The sequence below is a fragment of the Nelusetta ayraudi genome, unplaced genomic scaffold (assembly GCF_046127955.1).
Source record: "Nelusetta ayraudi isolate G7.1 ecotype Tasmania unplaced genomic scaffold, CSIRO-AGI_Nayr_v1 ptg000017l, whole genome shotgun sequence".
Classification (NCBI taxonomy): Eukaryota; Metazoa; Chordata; class Actinopteri; order Tetraodontiformes; family Monacanthidae; genus Nelusetta; species Nelusetta ayraudi.
The window spans coordinates 2964330-2985158 of NW_027466067.1; the positions used below are offsets into that span (position 1 = coordinate 2964330).

The window sequence follows — 20829 nt, forward strand, 5'->3', positions numbered from 1 at the left end:
CCAGTCAGCCCACTTAACATTCAGTGACTGGGCACCCAGAGACATCCAGTGACGTGACTTCATGGCTCATCAGTGAATACAAAAAGGCAATGAGATTTAACAAAAAACAACAACAAGCATTTAATACAAAGCAATAAGACACCAAAACAGGAATCTGCCACCGTCCTGTAGCAGAGATCAACTCAAGGTATCTGGGTCAAGAGTTCTGACATGTTTTTGAATTTCAATGTATTAATTTAACTCACCAACAGTTCAATCCCAGTGTGTCCCTACAACTCTGGTATGAATGAAGTTTTACAGCTATGATTCTACAGGGTGAGATTCAGTGCGTGACACAAGTGTTTTTTCAGTATTAACACTGGAATTGTGATATACCCCTCCCCCACCCCCCAAATCCCCAACACTGGTTTTGTTGCACCAGAAAAAACAAAAACAAAAACACATGATTCATTTATGGCAACTTTTCTTTAGGTAAAGAAGAAGGAAGAGCAAAATGTGGTGAAAAACGACAACACCCCAACAAAATAAAGCACGTTATGGTACAATCAGGTGGTCCATCATTCAACCACAGGAACACAGCGTAATACTGAAGTGACAAAGGAAAACAGAATACTTTTGGTTGTCCAGACCATTGTCATATTTAAATACAAGTTTTTAAAACAAACAAACAAAGAAATCAATAACTATTTGAAAACCCTTTTAAATCCTTCTTTTGAGTCCAAAGGTTGTTTTTTACAAATTGTTTTGCTGGCACTGCTTCCAAAAGTATGAAGAACAAAGGCAAGTCGAGGGCAAATCTTTAGAACTGAAAGTAAAATAGGAGAAAACGTCGGGTGGTTCACCCAACACCGATGCTTTGGCTTCGGATAAAGCAGATTCAATAAATAAATGAAGAAAAAAAAAAAAAACCATCAAACATAAAAACATGGCTGTGATCTGAGGAGGACGAACGGGAACGACCGACGCTCAACGTTCACCCTTTAAAAGTAAAAGCATAAGGCAACTGAAGCGCTTGTGTCCCACCACTCAGACAAAACAACAGAACTTTACATCCTTCCCGCACGTTACATAAGAGCTGATAGACGCTGACAGGAATACAATGGCAGCGATATACGACACCGTGAACTGTACTCCGCGATAACTTTGGCGGCCAGCACACTTTCATCCCCGGCAGCGATTCATCCCTGCCGCCTCTCACGGGTTGAAAACACGACTGCGATAAAACAGAACCGACAGAGGGGGCAAACTAAAGCATCCTCACGCACCCAGCAAGACAGTGAGAAGAGTTACAGGCACGACACATACGAAGAGATGGCCGGAGCGCGTCCGTCGTTCATCCCGTTCCATGTGAAAAAGATCAAAATATGAACATGGTCGTAAAAGAAATGTGTAAACATTCATTTGGATCTATGGTTTGCAAGACGTTTACAGCCGAGACGGACACATCAACAAGCACAAGGACGCGAGCGGAGGTTCGAAATTGATGCGAAAAGATTTTCTTCTCTCTGAAAATTTGAATGGCTTTTTAAACGACTTCACCGTGTGTGCGACAAGACCGGCAGGTTCGGAACAGGATGCGTAACAGCAGTTATTAGGTTGTGTTGAGACTGTTTGAGTTCAATAGGTGCCAATGTTGCTATATGTTTTTTTTTTTTTTGTAATAACACTTTAAAGACATTTCCTCTCGGTTGATGTTTTTTCAGGTTTTTGGAGACTCTTGTCAGATAGTAACCAAAAATGTTCACCCTCACAGACCTGATTTTATTCTCTAAGCTAAACACCAGAGTGACAGCTCACTCCCTGATGTAGCAACATTCTCAGAAAAAGGTTGGACTGAGTTGGACTCAACTGATTATCAGTACAGATACTGAGTCTCCATGAATACTGTGTTGTTGTTTTTCTGAGAATCAATTCATAAAATAAACTAAAAATGACATTGGTATTTGTTAAGTGGCAGATCTTTACTTCCCCCCCGCCCCCCTTGCCTGCCTGCCCACCCGCAGCCGGTCAGAGTACAGATGCTTTTTATCAGGAGAGTTGCTCCCGCTGTGAAGCGGTCAGTCACCCACCACATGCACGGCTGGGCAGTCGATTCTGAGGAAAAAAATAAATAACTTACACCTGAACTCTGTATGTGTGTGTATCTCGGTCGAAGAACGAGTTTGTACGGGTTTATGTCAGCCACACATGGGATGGTCCGTAAGGCATGTTGTCGCACACACACACACACACGCACGCACGCACACACAGACACACTCCTCAGTCCTGTCAACAACCTGAATCCAACCCTTCTTGGTTTTCTGGGGGGAAAAAAAAAGAAAAAAAAGGAAACTGAAACCCTTCCTCCCAGTCCAGCCACTCCACTCCCCCTCCTCCCCCCTCCCAACCCTGCAGAGCTACAACCTGGACACCACCAACCCACCCACCCATCCCACCAGCCGACAAGCAAGGAGAGCTTGATTTCTGAGAGTCCGCCGACTGGCTTCCATCACAGGCCTGAAAGTGACACCAGGGTGAGGAAGAGGAGGATGAGGAGGCCGGACCGGGTCGGGGAGGAACCGTTCTGCACCATCATGCCAGTCCCTGTTTGGGAGAAAAACAGGAACTTTAGAGACCTTACATCTGTATGCAGGACTGACACCTGCAACAGCGCGTCTGCAGCCTGACGGGGGCAATTAAATCTATTGGACTGAGTGGCTGTAGCGGGTTGTCCAATGACTGAAAGGTTGGCGGTTCAAATCCAGCTCCATCCCAGTCTGTTGTTGTGACCTTGGGCAAGAAAGTGAATCCACATTGCCTTGTAGGAATGCGAGTGGATGTTGGGATGGTGGTCGGACGGGCAGCTGTGGCTACACATGTAGCGCACCACCACCAGTGTGAATGTGGTGTGAATGATTCATGGGTTCAATGTAAAGAGCTTTCGGTTTCACGGTACCCCAAAGCGCTTTACATGGGCCTCTCATTCACCCATTCACTCACACACTCATACACCAATGGGTGGCTGCTGCCAGCCCCATTGGGAGCAATTTAGGGTTCAGTGTCTTGTGCAAGGACACTTCCAACATGTGGACAGTTGGAGCCGGGATTTGAAGAAGAAGAAAGCTTTTCCCAAGGGAACCACACAGGAATGGCACACGGCTTGCTCCATGAAACTGGTGCACGTGCTTTTGGCTGAATGCAGTCAAAGAGCCTTCTGGCCAATCACGGGACAGAGAACACCCATGAAAGAAAAGCAGGTGTCTCTGCTTAAAGGCATTGTTACAGCTATGTCTATAGAAAAATATACAGAACTTCCATTAGAGGACTCAAGACTGGAGCCGGTCAGGGGGAGTCTGGTCTGCAGCCATGACTTCACTTCTCCTGCTGCCTCAGCCTGACTGTTTCTTTTTTCGTACCAGAGTCTCCGGACACGATGATCTCGTGCGCCGGTCCGTCGCCGCCCTCTCCCCAGGACCGGATCTCTAACACGGCATAACCGTTGTCTTTGGGCAGAGGCAGGTTCACCGACGACTTGGACTTGTCCAGAACCTTCAGCGACGTCTGGCCCTCGTGCTTGTACAGAACCTGTCGCAGATCAGAGCCACATAAATGACTGCAGGAAACTAAACTCCATCATTTTTTTTATGTTCGAAGGTTCAACCTGTATGCTGGAAGGAATCCAATGCACGTCGGTTTTCATTTTGTTATAAAAACAGCTTTGTTGTGATTATCTACATTTGTGTACATCACATTTAATCAAATCTGAGATATGAAAAGCTTTTCATATCTCAGATTTGATTAAATGTGATGTACACAAATGTAGATAATCACAACAAAGAGATCTGTGAGAGTATGTGTACATTCATGAGGGTTATTGTTTAGCCTCATAAATAAATCATTCAATGATTAACTTGTGTAATAACAGCGTGATGGTATAATGCAGTGTGTTGTTGAAGATTTAGCATTCAATAGTTTGACAAACTGAGGGAAACATTTGTCACACACACACACACACACACACACACACACACACACACACACACACACACACACACACACACACACACGCTTGTGCTTACAAGGAAAGACAGCACTCACTTTGTAGCCCAGTACAGCTGACTCGTTGTGCATGGCCTTCACATGGTCCCACCTCAGCATTACCCATGAGCCATCAGTCTTCCACGACACGTTGCCAGGGCGACGATTGGGTGCTGTGATGACAAAAAAAGAACACACAAAAACAATGCTTCATATAAGATACAATAAAATGGATGGCAGAGGCCAAACAAAGAAACATACAAAAAACTAAAAAAAAAAGAGGGATCAATGGATTCATGGAAACACTCCGCATTTACTCATCAGCGGAAGTGACGTACAGTTCACTTCAAGTGAAAATGGCGCGTTATGATTGGACGGCCCATTCTTGACAGGAAACAACATTAAAGTGCAGATTCATCGCAAAATGTTTTGTACCTCCACCCTCCTCAAAGTGGGGTCTTGCAGGACAAGATTTTTTACGAGAATTACGTCTCGTGCACTTCGCATCATTCAATGGAAACGCCTGCAAATTGCAATTGTACTTTGTCGAAATTTTAGAAATAGTGCTTTTATTTTGCGAAAGGCTGTCATTGAAACGCAGCTCACGTGATGGTTCTTTTTCTACTGGCTCAGGTTTTGGATCATTTTGATTGTGTTAATGGTGCACATTTTCACATAAGGCCATTGTGTGTGTGTGTGTGTGTGTGTGTGTGTGTGTGTTTGTCTGTGTCAGTCATATTTTCCTCCGTCTCGATGGCGATGCAGGAGTACATTACTGAATAATCTTTTGACATTAAAACACTGCACAATACAAAGGGATTAGTGAACTTTGTAAATGAGCACTTGAGTCCTACACACAGTTCAGTCAGAGTGTCAGTGTGCAGATTATGGTATCAGGCCGCGGGGCGACTGCAGGCGGAGTGAGGGGGCGGCTGCAGCGGAACAGAGCTTGTGTGTCATCCTGCCTATCAAAACATTTCCATCCACAAGAGGTGTGAAGCACCTGTTCTCCTCCTTATCCTCCCCTGATAGTGAGACGACCGTCCCGGAGCTACGGCAGCGATACGGGCAGGGGCACAGCGGTAATCCACCAGTGCCGGCTGGAGGGCCGCGGGTGGATACCAGACGGATCATTTCAACCTGGTTGCGTCACTCATGCAGTAACGAGGTTGTTACTCCTGTGTGCATTTCTGCAGCTGTTTGTCTAAACATGATAACATGTCCGCAAAACAGGGGGGCAAGAGGAAGGGGGTGCGGGGGGTGACGTTGGGGGTTACTAGAAGCCACGGCCCTGCGCACTTTGCGGAGTGAGGAAAGGATGGAGGATTATTATCAGCATTTTGCTTTTATCGTTGAAGCGTGAAGGCACAAAAATAACATCTTAAAATAGCATTATGCAAACGCAAAAAAATATACACAAAATATCTTTCTTTTTAATATGTAAAGAAGCTGTTTGCATAATGGAATCCACTGAATGCCACCCCTCCCATGTCATATCCTGAAACCACCTCCCTGTCCAACTCAGAATACAGTTGAGGGCTTCATGATGGCATCGATAGTCATGTAACATGAGTGGAAACCAGATCTGCCTTTGTTGTTTTCTTCCAGACACGAGACAAAAGGAGGTGCTTTGCTTTGAAATGTGCTTTTTAGGGATTAGGCCCTAAAAAGCAGAATTTCTCCGCCCCCTATTTTCTTCTCTTGGTGGCGAGTCCCCAAAGGCTAAAACCTCCACCAAGCTCAGTGTGTGTGTGTGTGTGTGTGTGTGTGTGTGTGTGTGTGTGTGTGTGTGTGTGTCGGGGTCCCTACGTGGCTTCCTGGTGGTGACAGTGGTGCGAGGCGAGGGCGGCCCCGTGCCGGCGCTGTTGTACGCCAGGACGGCGATGTTGTATCGGGTGCTGGGCCGGAGTCCCGACACCCTGGCGGACGTCTCCAGACCCGCTGTCCGCACGCGGTCCGCCGCTGCCTCCCGCTCGTGCTGCCGCCAGTACCTGATCTGAGGGACGCGGAGGGAAAAGGCTCAGATGCTGATTATGGAGGAATTCACTGACAGACTGGAGTCATATTATTATTAATATTCAACAATAGCTGGACGTGCAGATGGACCACAACATGAGTTCAAAAGGATGCTAATCCTGTTGTCATTTTTCAACAGAATGTTTTTTTGTTTTTTTTAACTTTTAATAGAACAACCTAGAATAGAACGACAGTGCAGTTCTCAAGATGCCAAACAGAGCTATAGTAAGTAATAATAATAATGATCATAATAAATAAAAAACAACATTGACAACAAAATCAGTCAGTACATTAAAGCAAAAATGACTGTCTCAGTCGTCCTTGCTGGACCAACCTCGTATCCCCTGAGGATGCCGTTGGCGCTGAGCTGCTGCACCGGATCCCACGACACCCGGATCTCGGAGGCGGTCAGCACCGTGGCGTTGATGCTCAGGGGTCCAGCTGTGGGCTCTGTGGAGAGCCAGGAAAAAGACCTGCTGTCAAACCAAGCGGTGGTTGTCCTCTAGTGGTGACAGAGGCTAGTGCAGCTGCTCGCAGTGACTCACCTTCCTCTGCAGAGTGAACCACGGCGATCTGGCTGAACGGACCTTCGCCCTTGCGGTTGTAGGCTTTGATCTTCACCTCGAAGGGAGTGTAGGGAGTCAGGCTGTCGTTGAAGTAGACGTAGCGGGACCAGTCCACGTGTGGCACGTGTGCCGCCATCCAAGGGTGAGTGTCCTTCCTCCTGAAGGCCAGGTGGTAGCCGAAGCCGTCACCATTCTGGTATTCTCTGGCCATTGGCTGGCAGGTGCAAACAAACAAATGAACAGCCGAACAAATGTGAACCACTGCAAGGATATAACAGACTTGTCACACAACATGATTGACTGTCTTTGTTCTAGTGCAGGGGCCACCAGCACGGTGAACTCAGGCCCCCGAGGACCACATGAGTATCCTGCAGGCCCGTTCTAAAAATAGCACAAGGGTCTCGTAAATTCAGTTTTATCCAACCTTGTTAAGTCATTTTTGATAATTATTGAGAACTCATTAAGGTGAGTGCTGTCTTCAGATGGCTAACTTAGAAAATGCGTTATTTCAGGACAGTGTGTAGTAAACTGGTTGTCCTTCATATGGTTCAGTACCCATGAAGCAGTTGTCAGGTTAAAAAAGGTTGGTGAACCCTGTTCTAGTGAATGTGGAAATCAGTATGTAAAGGGACAGAGAGACAGTATATTAGTTGGTGTGTGAGATCATTTTCAATTTCTTTTCTACAAAAAAAATCAAAAAGATAAAAAAATCAAAACCAAAGAAACAAAAAAATAAAATCTGGGTCAGCTCACTGTCCAGGTGATGATGAGTTCATGCCGATTTCCTCCTCCTCCTCCAAGACCACTAGGGGCCACTGTGGGAGCTGAGGGCCAAACACACCAACACAACATGTCAATACAAACAGTAAGAGACGAACAACACGCGGAAATAAAGAACCTGAGCTAGCGTTTGGTCTCTGGATGATGTGTGGAGTGGCTGAGGATGAAAAGAGCCATCCTACGCTCTGCTTCTGTTATTATCTTGCTTATTGATGCATTTTACAGCATGAATGAATAGTAGCACACCTAGTGAACTGCTGTGTGCTCTTTTGTTGTTGTAGTTTTTCCTTTTTACTGCTTGTTGCCTCAAATCGCTGGATCAGACGATTAACAAGATCCAGAGCATTACAAAACACAGTTCTCTTCATCTGGGACACTCATTTTGATCCTTTCAACAATGTCTCATTGTGAGCCTGGCGCACTCGGAGCGGGACAACGCTCCCTGAAGCGCTGCCCAGTTCACATAATGACACACACACTCACTCACACACCCACACTCGCACACAAAGGCAGCAACAGGACATTTTCAAAGACGGCACGCAGTCGGGAGGTCTTTGTTGCAACAGTGTCCTGCTCTGTGATTAATTCCGCTACGGTGAGGATGATATTTCAACTGATTCTGCTCTGTCAAATGTCAGGGGTGAACTGATTATCCTGCAACAGTTGGGTTCGACAGTGCGACGACACAAGCGAACCGTGGCGAACTGGCAAACGAGACCTCCCATCACCTGCTTGCTGCGTGCGGATGGTGTGCGACGGCATGCTGGGCTCTCCGCTGCCCAGGATGTTGCTGGCGATGACCTGGAACTCGTAATCCATCCAGGGCATCAGGCCGATCACGCGGGCCGACTCGGCGTTGCCCTCGATGTTAGCTGGATCTGGATGAGGAGAGGTTGTGATTGATTATTCAGTGATTCGGGGGAGGGCAGGATCAAAGGTATCATCATCCACCCACATATTCCCTCACCCGTCCTCATGGTCTTCCACTGTGACGACAGTGACGATCGGCCCATGATGACGTATCTGCCGATGGGACTGTGGTTGTCGTAGCCGCGACTCCACCTCAGCTCCACCGAGGTCTCGGCCACGTTCCTCACCAGCAAACCACCAGGAGGTCCCGGGGGGCCTGGGCACCACGAATAAAAGTCACACCAGGTCCTAGACAGTTTTTATTCCCTCAAACTCTTTATTTTTGTCACATCCACACAGTAGCAGCAACCGCACATCTCTTCCTGCAGTCTAGTTCTGTAGTAAAGCCTGGAGTTATATCAGGGCTCATTCTCATTTTCACTGATTAAATTTGAAAACTCTTCCGTGACTTTTCCACCATGACCTTGCATGAAATTTCCATAACATTGCCGCAACCTATGAATACAAAATTTTTCACACTGATACATGTGAACCTATCTTGCAAATATCTCTACACGTCATCAATTACGAAACTGTGCTTGTGGCTGGAGGTGCATCTGGAAGTTCAGGATATGGAGATGCATTCATTTCTATATGGGCAGAGGTGGAAAGTAAGAAAGTACAAATACTTTCTTACTCTTACTGTACTTAAGTAGATTTTCAAATACCTGTACTTTACTATTTTTCTTACTTTCATTTTCAACTTTCACTCCCTACATATGGACACAAATATCTGTGCTTTCTAATCCTTACATTGGAAAAACATACCAGTTACTTTTGGGTTTAAAAGTGTTTAAAAGATAGATTTGCAATGGTTGTTGTCGCTTGAAGTGGAACCTTTTGAACTATGCTGATGTGTAGTTAAATATAAAACTGGATCATACTTTAGAGTCAGGCTAAACTCTACTTAGAGTGACGCTGGGACGTCTCACCTCGAACCACCAGCTTGGCCGAAGCTGCGGCGCTGTCCACCACGGTCTGAGCCGTGCACGTGTACATGCCCGCCTGGCTGAGCTGAGCGTTGACGATCAACAAGTCGCCAATGTTCTCTTTCTGCAGGAAGAGAGAAAGCGGTAGAGAATGGAGGTGCTGTTAGCTGCAGTGAATAGACACCGGCGCCGACCGACTGCAATCACATTATCTGAAGCCACAGCAACGGCAGAAAGAGAAGCATCACAGAGACCGGCATCCGTTGAACGCTGAGACGTAAAAAAAAAAAGAAGAAGCAGGAAAACGATGGTCGATTTTTTTTCTTCCTTGCCTCGTCCTTGCTGACCTGAAATGAACCAATTATAGCTGGGGAAATAATAGCGAGCTGAGTGCGAAAAGACGGTCGATTTCTTGCCGCCGTTCAAAGGAAGCGGGGAAAGTTCTCGCCTTTTCTGCTAATAACGACCCTTGATTGGTGCCGGGCCGAGCAGCTGCTCCAGACAGCCTCCGGAAAATGAATAGAGCAGGCAAAGATAGCATGTTAATGAGTCACCGAAGCCACCATTAATACTGACAGCTTAACGTTTTTATACGAATATATGTATTTTGTTCAGGACAGCCACCGATGAAGTTTTCAGAGAAGAAAACACGATTTGTTTAATTTCACAAACCAGGAGGAATGATATCACTGGTGCCACAGTCAGGAGTGAATCCCGGGTAACTAGTCTCTGGTTAGTGCTTTGAAGAAGCTTCAGCTTCTTTGAACATCTATGATGAAAGGAAAAGGTCTTGTGAAAAGGTGAAAAGGTAAGCTATGTACAAAATTACCCAATAGACGTTTTGCACTGCACGTACACCAAAACAAACCGGGTCCCTGCAAAAAATAAATACATCAATATCTAAAAACACAGCAGAATTAAATGCTTGGATTTTCATTGAATTGGCTCAAAAAAACACTGTGAAAAATATTGCGGAAAAATAAAATGTGGATTCTGTATTCAGATTATGACAGTCCTGACGAGCTTGCAGACAGGTTGAGAGACTCCTGCAGTGCCTCCTGCTTCTCGCTGACGGAGACAATGCGCGTCACATTCAAATCTGCCAAAGCAATTTCTGCTCTTCTTTGTAAAAGCCAGACGGAGAAACTTTGTTCAGGGCAGCAACAGCTGCAGCATTTTCTCACGTTCATTTTTGGAGAATGACTCACTAACGGCACTTCCTGCTGCGACGGGTTCTGCAGATGGTCGGTCTGTGTGTTGTTTTGCTGCTATTGCTGCTTTCATCCGCTCAAAAGGGGGATCAGAGGCTCATCGATCGACAGCCACCGTCTGACAAACACCGCCGCCCTGACATGTGATATTAATGTTGTCTCTCTCACCCCCTCCACGCGGTGGTACAGCCCGGCAGGGTCCTCCAGGTCCAGCAGGACGCCATTGAGGGCCCAGGTGAAGGTCAGATCCATGGTGGGGTCGTGCGAGGCGTGGCACTGCAGCGTCACATTCTCCCCCTGGTTCATGTCGGCGTTGGAGGGAGCGAGCGTGATCTTGGTGGCATCTGTGTGGTTTTGACATGAAGGTACAAGGAAATGTAAATAACAGGGGAAACATCTTAAAATATGGAAGAAAGAAAACACGCAACAGTTAATTCTCCCTGCTATTGTATACAGACCTTGGGACAAGAGACTTTTTGGTTTGTTTGGAAAAAAAAGTCACACATGCCAATCTGAACAGTTCAAACAAGTGTTTTAGGTCTTTTAGGTGAGACTAGTTGTACTTCCTGTTTGGCCAAGAAATCTGAAACTGAGTCTCATTCTAAACAAATTTGACACAACATCGACTTAAAGCCGACTGAACACTTTAAGCTTTAATTTTTTTTGCTGTTGATCTTTGTCACTTTGTGTGTGTGTGTGTGTGTGTGTGTGTGTGTGTGTGTACCTCGGACAGACAGGTGTCCGGTGCTGTTGGCTTTGCCCAGGTAGTTTTCAGCAAAGCACGTGTATTTTCCTTCATCTGCCCTGCTGATGTTGTAGATCCACAGGATCCCGTCTCGAGTTACTGTGACTCTGAGAAAACATGGGCACGGGCAGGTAGAGATGAATGACTTGATTGGTTAATCTGCAAATCCTAATCATGACTGGAGCCATCTTTAAATCAATGTAATTCTAAAAAAAAATTGTTTAAAAAAAATGCTAAACACAATTTCCAGAACTCTGAAGTGACTTGTTGTAAAGGTGTATCTGGAAAACATGGAAACACAAACAAAACCCTTGAACTTATAATTATAAATAACATAAATAAAAAATCAATGCATGTCTGTAGAATGGTTGAACGCTCTTGTGCATTCAACTGAGGGACATCTGTGATAAAGTGTGTTTGATGTCGTAGCTCTGCATAATGCAGGCTGCAAGAAAATCAATGTGAACTATAGTTGAGTTCATGCAAAACTAGGACGAAAAGTTCCTCCAGAGCTACTGGTCGAGAGTCATGATTGGAATCTTTCTCTATTTTACGAGCATTCAATGTGACTGTGCTCTACCTGCTGCTGTTGGTCAGTAGCTCCGTCCCTCTGCTCCAGAACAGACTGGGCTTGGGGGCGGCTCGAGGCCGACACTCGATCATGACCTGTCCGCCTCGGGCTGCCGGGATCAGCCTCCTCACTGGGTTCAACCTGAAGTCTGGAGCGTGAACTGCAAGGACATTGTCAGTTTAAACCTCGTTTTTCACAAAGATGGACGAGGAGAACCCATTTTCACCAACAGTATAAAAGCTCAGTTCTATTCGAGCATCTACCTTGGACTCGGAGCTCAGCTGTGGAGTAGACGGTGCCATGTTTGTTCTCAGCCACACACTGGTACATCCCAGAATCCACCAGGGCCAGGCTACTGATCTTCAGACGGGAGCCGCTCACCTCCACCCGGTCCTGAGGAGGTTTTTAGATTTGGATTTAGATTGTGAGTTTAAATGGTGGCCGTGACAAGTGGAATTCCAAGCCAAGTGAGCAGAATAAAAAAAATGCAAGGTACATTTGGACCAATACTTGTTTTCAGGAGGTTCATGAATGCAGCAGTGTGTGTGTGTGTGTGCGTGCGTGGTGTCACCTGTGTGGTGAGCGGCTGCCCGTTGCGTAGCCAGCGTATGGTGGGTCTGGGTTTGCCGGCAGCGATGCAGCTCCAGTGCTGCTCTGAGCTGATCTCCACTTCGGAGTCGCTCATCACCTGCAACCACTCCGGCTGAGCTGCGGGTTCCCAGGAGAAAAGAGTACAGAAAGAAAATAAGGCGATTAGAAACCAGTAGGATGTTCACATGCGGAGACAAACAGTCAGGAGAGCAAACGTGGAAAACACACGAGGCTGCCTGACTTATTTTTCAAGCATTCTTTCCAATCAGCTGCAGAATTTCAAACTGCGTTGTAACTCACTAATACAGAAACCCAAATTCATGCAGCCTGCCTTGTAAATCAGTGCAGCTTGGAGTCTCAACATGCTATTTTCTGTTTGTCTGTAAGCGGAAGTTTGGGGATGGTCTTTCTGTGTGAGGTTTGCATATTTTCTTTGTGACTGCAACGGTTTGTTTTGGTTTCGGCTCGAGTGGGGCATATCGCAATGTCCTCGTAAATCACGGCCTTATTAACGAGCGCAATCCATTCTTTGTGGCTCTGGCCTTATGTGTCTGAGAAAAAATGAAAGCGGCCCACCTTGCACGACGATGCGACCCTGGTACGTGTCACTTCCCTCCGAGTTGTAGGCCTCGCACTCGTAAACGCCCTCGTCATCGAAGGAGAGATCCGGCAGCACCAAAGTGGGACTCTGGGCACTGGGGCCGGCCTTGGTGGGCATCAAACCGTCCACCTTCCTCCACCTCAGTTTAGGGACGGGGCTACGACACAGAAAAGCCGAGGAAGGAAGAGGCGAAAGGCATTTGAGACGCAGACCAGGTTTCAGAGATGCCGTTAAGATGCAATAAGAGAATTCAGGGAGAAAGAAAGACGAGTGAAAGCAAACAGCATTTGGACACCTCATTAAAGCAGAGCGGCGCGCAGCCTCTCAGGCTTCATTATCTCGCTGAAGCTATTATTTAAATGATCTCGAAGGGAGAAACATACTTTCCATAGGCGAAGCACTCCAGCTGCGCCGTGTGACCCGCCAGAGCGTACGTCTCGGCCGGGAAGCGCACCTTGATGCTGGGCGCTGACTTCCTGGGATTGGCTGGAAAAACAAAACAAAAACCAATTCAAAGTTAAACTTTCCAAATGAACTTGTGTTGACGTTTCCGTCTCTCAGTGGCTCGTCTGGGGGAAAATGCAGCGACTCCTCCAACGCCCCCCTACCGTTGGGCAGCACGGTGAGTTGGTTGGCTCGGCTGAAGGTGCTCTTGGTGCTGATGTCCATGCTGATGGTGGTGAAGCAGAAGTAGCTACCCGTGTCGTTGGGCTCCGCCTTGGCCACGTACAAGTTCCCCGTCGCCTGCGATACGAACCAGCGGCCGTCGCTCCTCTTGAGGAAGTTGGGGAACTCGTTGAGGAACCAGCGGTAGGACAGCGCTGCAGACGGAAACACCGGTTAGCTTTTTAATCACCTGTTTTAAGTTTTTCTTAGATGGGGGAGGCGTAGCGGAGTTCCCCCCACCTGGGTAATGCGGAGGAGGCTGACAGGCCAAGAAAGTTCCCGCTCCTTCGTAAGCTGTCGAAGGACTCCTGCTGTCCGTAGGGAAATCATCCAGATCTGCGTACAAGAGAAACACAAAGTTTGGAGATCAGCGCAGAGAACGGGCGACGCACGGATCGTGGTGAGCTCGCTGCAGCTGCCAGGAGTCGCCGTAAATGATGATTTATCTCCGCTGCAGTTTGCTCCCTCATCACACTCACAGCCAAACTTGATGTTGGCGGCTCGGCTGATGATGGTGCCGCAGCGGTTGATGGCCAGGCACTGGTAGGAGCCTGTGTCTCGAGCGGACTGAGGGTTGCTGATCACCAGGCTGCCTGCGACCAGGGTGTAGCGTGGGTCCATGCCCAGCGGGATCTCTGTGCCGTTCACCAGCCACCTGCGGGCGGAGAACAGATCCGGGTGGGCGACGCAGAGCAACGTTTATCGCACTTTATCACAGTCGCAGTACCCTCGTCTGCAAGCTTCCTTCTCTGTTCCATAAAGCTTGACGCACTGCAGCAGCTCTACTTTGTTCTGTCACTACCTTGGTTTTCAGAAAGGTAATGGCTGGAGACATACTGTACATCAATGTCATATAATGCACATGCCCTTCTGAGAAAGACCCTATTGAGTCTTTCTCAGAAGCATCTGAGAAAGAGGAAAAAAAAAAAGATTGCATTGAGAAATCAGTTTATCCACATTAAACCACTGAAAAAGTAGTAAATATGCCAGGCCTGAAGGTGGCACTATAACACTCCCACAAAAATGCACCAAAAACAGAGAAGAAGACACAAAGTATGATAATTAAACTCTTGCTTGATGTAAACAAACTCAAGAGAAAAAGAAAAAGAAGAAATGGAGGCATATACTTCTCAACTTCTAAACTCATCTCCAAGCGGACAAATTGAAAAGGTGAGACATCTTTGTAACCACCTTGTCTTTGTAACCACTCAAGGTTCTTACGTTGTAACAACACAAGCTCGCTACTTCTTATTAGGAACTCATTGCGTTGTTGCAACTAACAGCAATGGAATCAGAAGCAAAGACTCAAGCTCTCTAAAACGTGTTTTACACCAAGTTGAATATTATCTGTCTTACAACTACTGGAGTAGATTAGTTGCTGTGGGTGTTTGGGTTGGTACAGGTACTGTATTGTTGGTGCGTGTGCGTGTGTGTGTGTGTGTGTGTGTGTAGGCGAGTGTGCGTGCATGTCACACACCTATAGGAGGCCGCTGGACTGGCTCTGGCCTGGCAGCTGAGGGTCACCTTCCCCTCAATCAGGCCTTCTGGGTAAATGACGCTGCTCGGCTGCTCCTCAAACAGCGGCCCACTGTCGTGGCCTGAAACACACACATCTCCACCTGCAAAAGAAACCATCCAACATTTTAAACTTGAGGTGGACAACAGACATTACAGTCGTGTTAAAGCTGGAGTGGGTTTAAATATCAAAATCCACACAAAGTGTCTCAGTCAAATGCGTGTGTGTGCTTGCGTTGTCTCCCATGCATGTGTGTGTGCCATTTATATATTTTTCTCTCAGCTTTTTCGCTGTTAACAGTGCAGTCCTAACAAAACCCCACCAGACCTTTTTTCTGTATTCATGCAATATCGACATCATGGTCCAGCTGTGGTTTAACAAAGGACCAGTGGACGCCTAAAAAAAACAACATTTTTGCTTGCAAACTTTCTGATTGTATATATTAAGTTACCTGGATGTTTGTTTTGTGTTTGCAGGGACTCGGGCAGCGCTTGTTTGTACACTCTGCCTAAAATGTGATTTTCAAAAGGCAGCAGCCACAGTTTGAAATGAGTTTCAGTTCAAAATGCTTTTCTTTTTAGTGGAACCAAATTTGTGTGCTGCATCAAAACATTGCTTTGTCAAAGCAAAACAAAACAAAACCTCATTGTCCCGCGTCTGTATGCACATAATTAATGAAATAATGAAAAAAAAAAAAAAACAACACTTTTTTTTTCTGATTGCGTGTGAAGAGGGAACAAGATGCAGCGACACATTTCAACGCGCTGGGAAATCTTATTAATTCAAACAAACGAGCGTTTCGCCCCGTCACCATCTATCATTTATCACATGGGTGCATTCTGGGAGGAAGAAAAGAGAAAATGGAATTCTGTGGGAACACTCAATCCCTTCTGTCCCCCACTGTCTGAAACAACAATCATGAAATTTTAATCAGGCTTTAAATGTCCTCCACCACCAGCCGCCCAGATAAACTGCACCTACACATTCCATTCACTCAGTTTGTCCACATGCAAACATCTTTGACTCGACTGACTGATAAAGTGATGATGATGATGATGATGATGATGATGATGATGATGATGATGATGATGATCTCTTGCCCATGCCAGTGGTTTAAAGTACTAATTGAAAAAGCAAAGTAATTTTATTTGTTATGCTGTAATTAGTTACATTGGGAAAGTCTATCACCTTTTTCTCTCTCAATAAGGCAAAGCAAATCCTAGTTTACGTCGGGCGCCCCTTCTAAGACAATCTGTTTGGATTTATACAGGCTTGGAGATAAGCACATTGGTATGAATCAAACCCAGGACCCTCAGTCTGAAGTTGGATGCTATACCACTTGGCCATGGTCACAATTGTGGTACTGTAAAGCAGGACCAGATAAAGATCTACAACAAACAGTGTGTAGACTAACAATGGCTGTGAGTGGACTGCAGAAACCGCCAGTTAATCCGAACTCTGTAGATTAAGGATAAAATGAATGATCCCCTCCTCTCCCCGATGCCGCTGGCGTTGCCCCGGCGACTGAAGCGCTCCGCAAACTCGAACGCCGGCGAAGAGGCAGGCGCACGTAGCAAAGATTTTAAATGTCTATCTGTGCGTGTTTGCTAGTCGTCACGCGTCTTTTACCGTTTGCTACTGGCGTCACGCTGAGCTAGTTAATGCGCCGCCGTGCGCACAACCAAATGCCGCAAATGCGTTTTGTATTTGGCTTGCTTATTTGTGCGCGCGCGCGCCGTCGTGCGAGCTGTGCGATGTGTGCCGAGGCAATTCCACCAGCCAAAAAACCAACAGCCATTTCATTATATTTTCTGTAATTATGAAAATCACTTGTAGTTAATTGCAGTTGTAAAACAGCTGCAGGAGGAGTAGCCGTGTGCGTGGATCAACCCCTGAACTGAAGTAGGGAATGGATTGAGCAAAGACCTTAAACATTGTGCTAGCATGAGTCAGTTTAGGACACAAAGTATAAGGAAGAACAATTCTGAACCAAAGTGTTTGTTATTAACATCTTGAAGCCTTTTACTCCTCATGGCAGTACGAAATGTCCATATCAATCTGTTCATTGTGTATTACTACGTATTATGTGACTGTGTATGTTATGCATTAAGTATTGTGTACCTATTATTTATCTATTTTTAATAGTTACACGGTTTATATGTACTTGAGCAACAACCTTAAACAATGAAATTGCTACGAACAACCAGTCGACTCTGTTATTGCATATTTTCTTCTGATTGGCCAGCAGTATAATATAAATACAGGAAGTAAACTGATGTATTAGGAAGTGCTATGAAAAAGGAGGGGTAGGATTGAATGAGCTCTTCTTCTTTCTAATATGTTTTGTAATAACCCAACTGTCCATAAGATGTAAATATGTTTTTCCTTTCTTTCTTAAATATTTTCTTTCTTTCTTTCTTTTTGATTAATATAACTTTCCTTGTCTTTGCACTATATTGTTGACATAATTTTGCAAATTCCCCCAATGTGGGATTAATAAAGGCATTTTATTCTTTTCTATTCTGACCAATATGCATATTCCAACCATAAAGATAGCCATAAAAAGTCAGGTCCAAAGGCCGGTGATGATGGATAGCCATTGATGTGAGCGTGTACTGGTTGTTGTGATGGATGCATCTTCTGAGATCTGATCTGATCTGATCTGTGCGTGCGATGGAGGAACTTACCGACGGCTTCCTGTAGGATGAGCGAGCTCAAGAACAGCAGACACAGCAAACGCTCCATCGTCTGCAGCAAAATCGGATCACAGCGCAACGACACCTTATCCACAGCAAGCACCTGAATGGGAGAGGCAAAAACAAGAGCGGGAGGGAAAATTACAGGCTCGATCGTCAAGTTCCTTCCGACGGAAGTCGAGAAATTGTGACAGATGAGCGCACGCTGCCGGGATTCTGCTGATTGTCGCTGTAACTTCCTGTGCAGCAGACGTTTCCAGGAGATGCCAGGAGGTATTTTTTCACTGATGAATTTTGTGGCGAGAAAAAGTATTTGGGCAAAGCTTCTTTTTGCAGAGAAGAGAGGAGGAGAGGAGGCAGCAAACCAGGAAATTGTGAGAGTTCTTTGCATTCACGCTCAGTTCACAGCTGATCAAGCTGTTGTCAGACACCAGGGGGTAAAAAAACAAACAAAAAAATTCAGACAGCTAATTCTCTATTCCGCAGAACACACAATCTCCTTTCGGTTATTTAAAACTGTATTAATACCACTGCCACTGCAGCAGCATCCACGCTAATCTTTAGAGCAGCAGACACTGCTTACAACTTCTATTAGCATCTTAATACAAAAACACTGTCCATTGGAGGTTGGCAAGACGGATGAGCTAAATTCCAAGGTTGATGTTTGCTGCAAGGTTTGACGGACGTTAAAAGGTGAAGTTGGAAATAAAAACAAAACCGCAAAGTCACTATCAGTGCCAAGATGTTTGGCTTGTTTGTTAAAAGCTTTTCATCATAAGTGTCTCTTAGCATTCTCTCCAAGGAGTCTTCAGGGTGGTGAAAACTCTTGTTCTTTCACTGCCTTCACTGTGGTGCATACTAATGCAACGCTTTCTAATCTCTGCAGTATGGTGATTGTAACCGCGGACGGTCATCAGGAGGACGAGTGAGGGAATCCACGAAAAATGTTTCATTACTGTTGCGTCACAGCCTTTTGACGGCATCCGCGTTCATTCTAAACGCACGGCACCCTGACATCAGACCCGCGGACGTCCTCTAAAGAGCGCTAACGCATTCAAACCAGTCTCGTCGCGGCTGTGGCCGCCTGGGAGCGTCAACGTCTTCTCCGTAGGACTGAAGCAAACAAGCCGCAACTGTTCATGAGCGCCACGGGAGGCAGGACGGATCGGCTTCTCTGTGCAACAATAGGAAAGATGGTCCGAACATTAACGGCTGTGACGGGGAGATCGGGCAAAAATCACACCGCTTGTTTACCAAAACACTATTAAGGAATATGACAAGATACACTGTATTTGTTTAAATACCTTTCATTACTGTTGATAAATAAATTAACTAGCATGGCGTCATTTTACATCATATTACACACTTTCATTATACAGTTGCAGTATATTATTCAACCTCAGGCATGAAATAAACCTATTATTGATACATCATTTATCAGACATTGATCACCAGAAAAATGATGCAACTTGCAGGCCCTTCAAGAAAAATAAACACTTTGGACTTTTCTGGACTTGGGGGTTTCTGCGGAAACATTTCTGGCAAGAAATAAATAAAAAAAAACAGACCTGTTTCCCATCTGTATTCCTGTCAAACTGCCTGAGCATTTCTCTCTGATAGCAGATTGAATCTGCGCTGACCTCCCCGGAGGTTGAGGCTCCCTCCAACTAAGCTGGATTTTGTTTTTTGTTTTTTGTCATTTCACTGTCTACCCCTCTGTCTGCCGTCTCTGTTTGTGTGTAGGAGGCGGAAACACAGCAGGGCGCAACGGGAAGGTCATCAGCAGCAGGTGTGTTTGATGCAAACTGACCCCTGCTCTTCATCTCCTCCACTGTCGATAAAAGGTTAATAACACTTTGTTTGGTGGAGAGAAAAGCCTTAAAAAGGTGGCATCTCCCCATCACCCAGTTTGCTCAGAATCTACTAAAGAGACGGAAAATCTTTAAATTTACAGAAACTTTTTAGAAACCTATTATAGAAACTTAATGTGAGAGGGACGTGTATAATAATGAGAAAAATTTAAACGTATACTACATAGATTCAGGAAAACTAATAAAAAAAATGTCACTTTTAAAGTTATTTCATATTTCTGACTAGGACATCCAATCACAGGTGAAAACAGTACACTGGCTAGTAGAGTGCAGGAGAAACAGCACCATAGTAAATGTCCTTGTCAATAGATAGAGATCTACCAGCTAGCATTTATTTATTTATTTTTAGTTACTTTTTATTAACACTCCAATAATACATTTACATTCCTCTTTTCAGGCTAATTTGCAAGTTTTCAAATTAAAGGTAATTCCCAATATTAATTTTTTTAAAAGTTCCAAAGTTAGGACGTCTGCAAGAATTTTTCAAACCCAGGTTGGTTCTCTCTTTCCAAATATTCACTTGAACTGAAAAAAAACCCACCCAAAACATGAGGTTTCCGGTTCCAGCTTTTCTTTTTGCTGCCATTTGTGCTCGTCAGTCAAAATGCGACTCTGAGGCTTTAAGAGGACACAAAGACAGATGCAGTAAAGGTCAAAATGGCTTCCCACGTTCGCAATTAAACAGAGAGACACACTCTCTCCATCCACAATGCACCTTTCTCTTCTTCTGCCAGAGAGGAGGACTGCCCAAGGCTGCAGGGATGTATGGACAGCTGCTAATGCAGCACGCACTTCCTGTCGACCACACACACACACACACACACACACACACACACACACACACACATAGGCATGGTAAATAATTAAACCGCAAATAAAAAGTGACATAAAAGGCTGACTCGAAAAACGTTGTGACCGAGGTTGAAGCTGGACTTGCTTCCTGGTCCCTTCCTGAGGGTGACTTCACACAGCAGAAACACACTCAGTCTGTTTCTGCTGATTGACAGCTCCAGCTCACGCTACTACGTAATTGACTAGGTCGGTTGGATTTAACGCTGGTGCATGTGGGTGCAGTGGTCAGCACTTTCGCCTCAGAGATGTGCTTGTATTACGAGTTTAGCAATGTTCCGCGGGGCCGCCGGAG

The 20829-nt window shown here is 45.6% G+C and overlaps 1 protein-coding gene across 1 annotated transcript; it reads right to left on the reverse strand.

The window, feature by feature from the left end:
- Nucleotides 1-2435: 2435 nt before the first annotated feature.
- On the reverse strand, nt 2436-17892 carry cntn2 (contactin 2). Its single transcript, XM_076024732.1, has 22 exons — nt 17806-17892; nt 15080-15221; nt 14082-14257; nt 13843-13938; nt 13545-13757; nt 13320-13422; nt 12912-13093; nt 12316-12452; nt 12008-12137; nt 11754-11904; nt 11153-11280; nt 10597-10772; nt 9221-9341; nt 8347-8505; nt 8108-8257; nt 7353-7423; nt 6579-6813; nt 6368-6483; nt 5827-6013; nt 4078-4190; nt 3396-3564; nt 2436-2583 (listed from the first exon to the last, which is right to left on the reverse strand). The coding sequence occupies exons 1-22, from the start codon at nt 17861-17863 to the stop codon at nt 2489-2491; spliced, it is 3108 nt and encodes a 1035-aa protein (XP_075880847.1). The 5' UTR covers nt 17864-17892; the 3' UTR covers nt 2436-2488.
- Nucleotides 17893-20829: the final 2937 nt, after the last annotated feature.

Bases quoted from the DNA above. Each gene is read 5' to 3' on its own strand.
- cntn2 (XM_076024732.1), bottom strand. From the start codon at position 17,863: ATGGAGCGTTTGCTGTGTCTGCTGTTCTTGAGCTCGCTCATCCTACAG. The intron at 8,258-8,346 runs GTGAGGGAATAT...CTCCTCATCCAG, and splicing joins GTGGAAGACCATGAGGACGG to ATCCAGCTAACATCGAGGGC. The intron at 2,584-3,395 runs GTACGAAAAAAG...TCTCCCAAACAG, and splicing joins CATCGTGTCCGGAGACTCTG to GGACTGGCATGATGGTGCAG.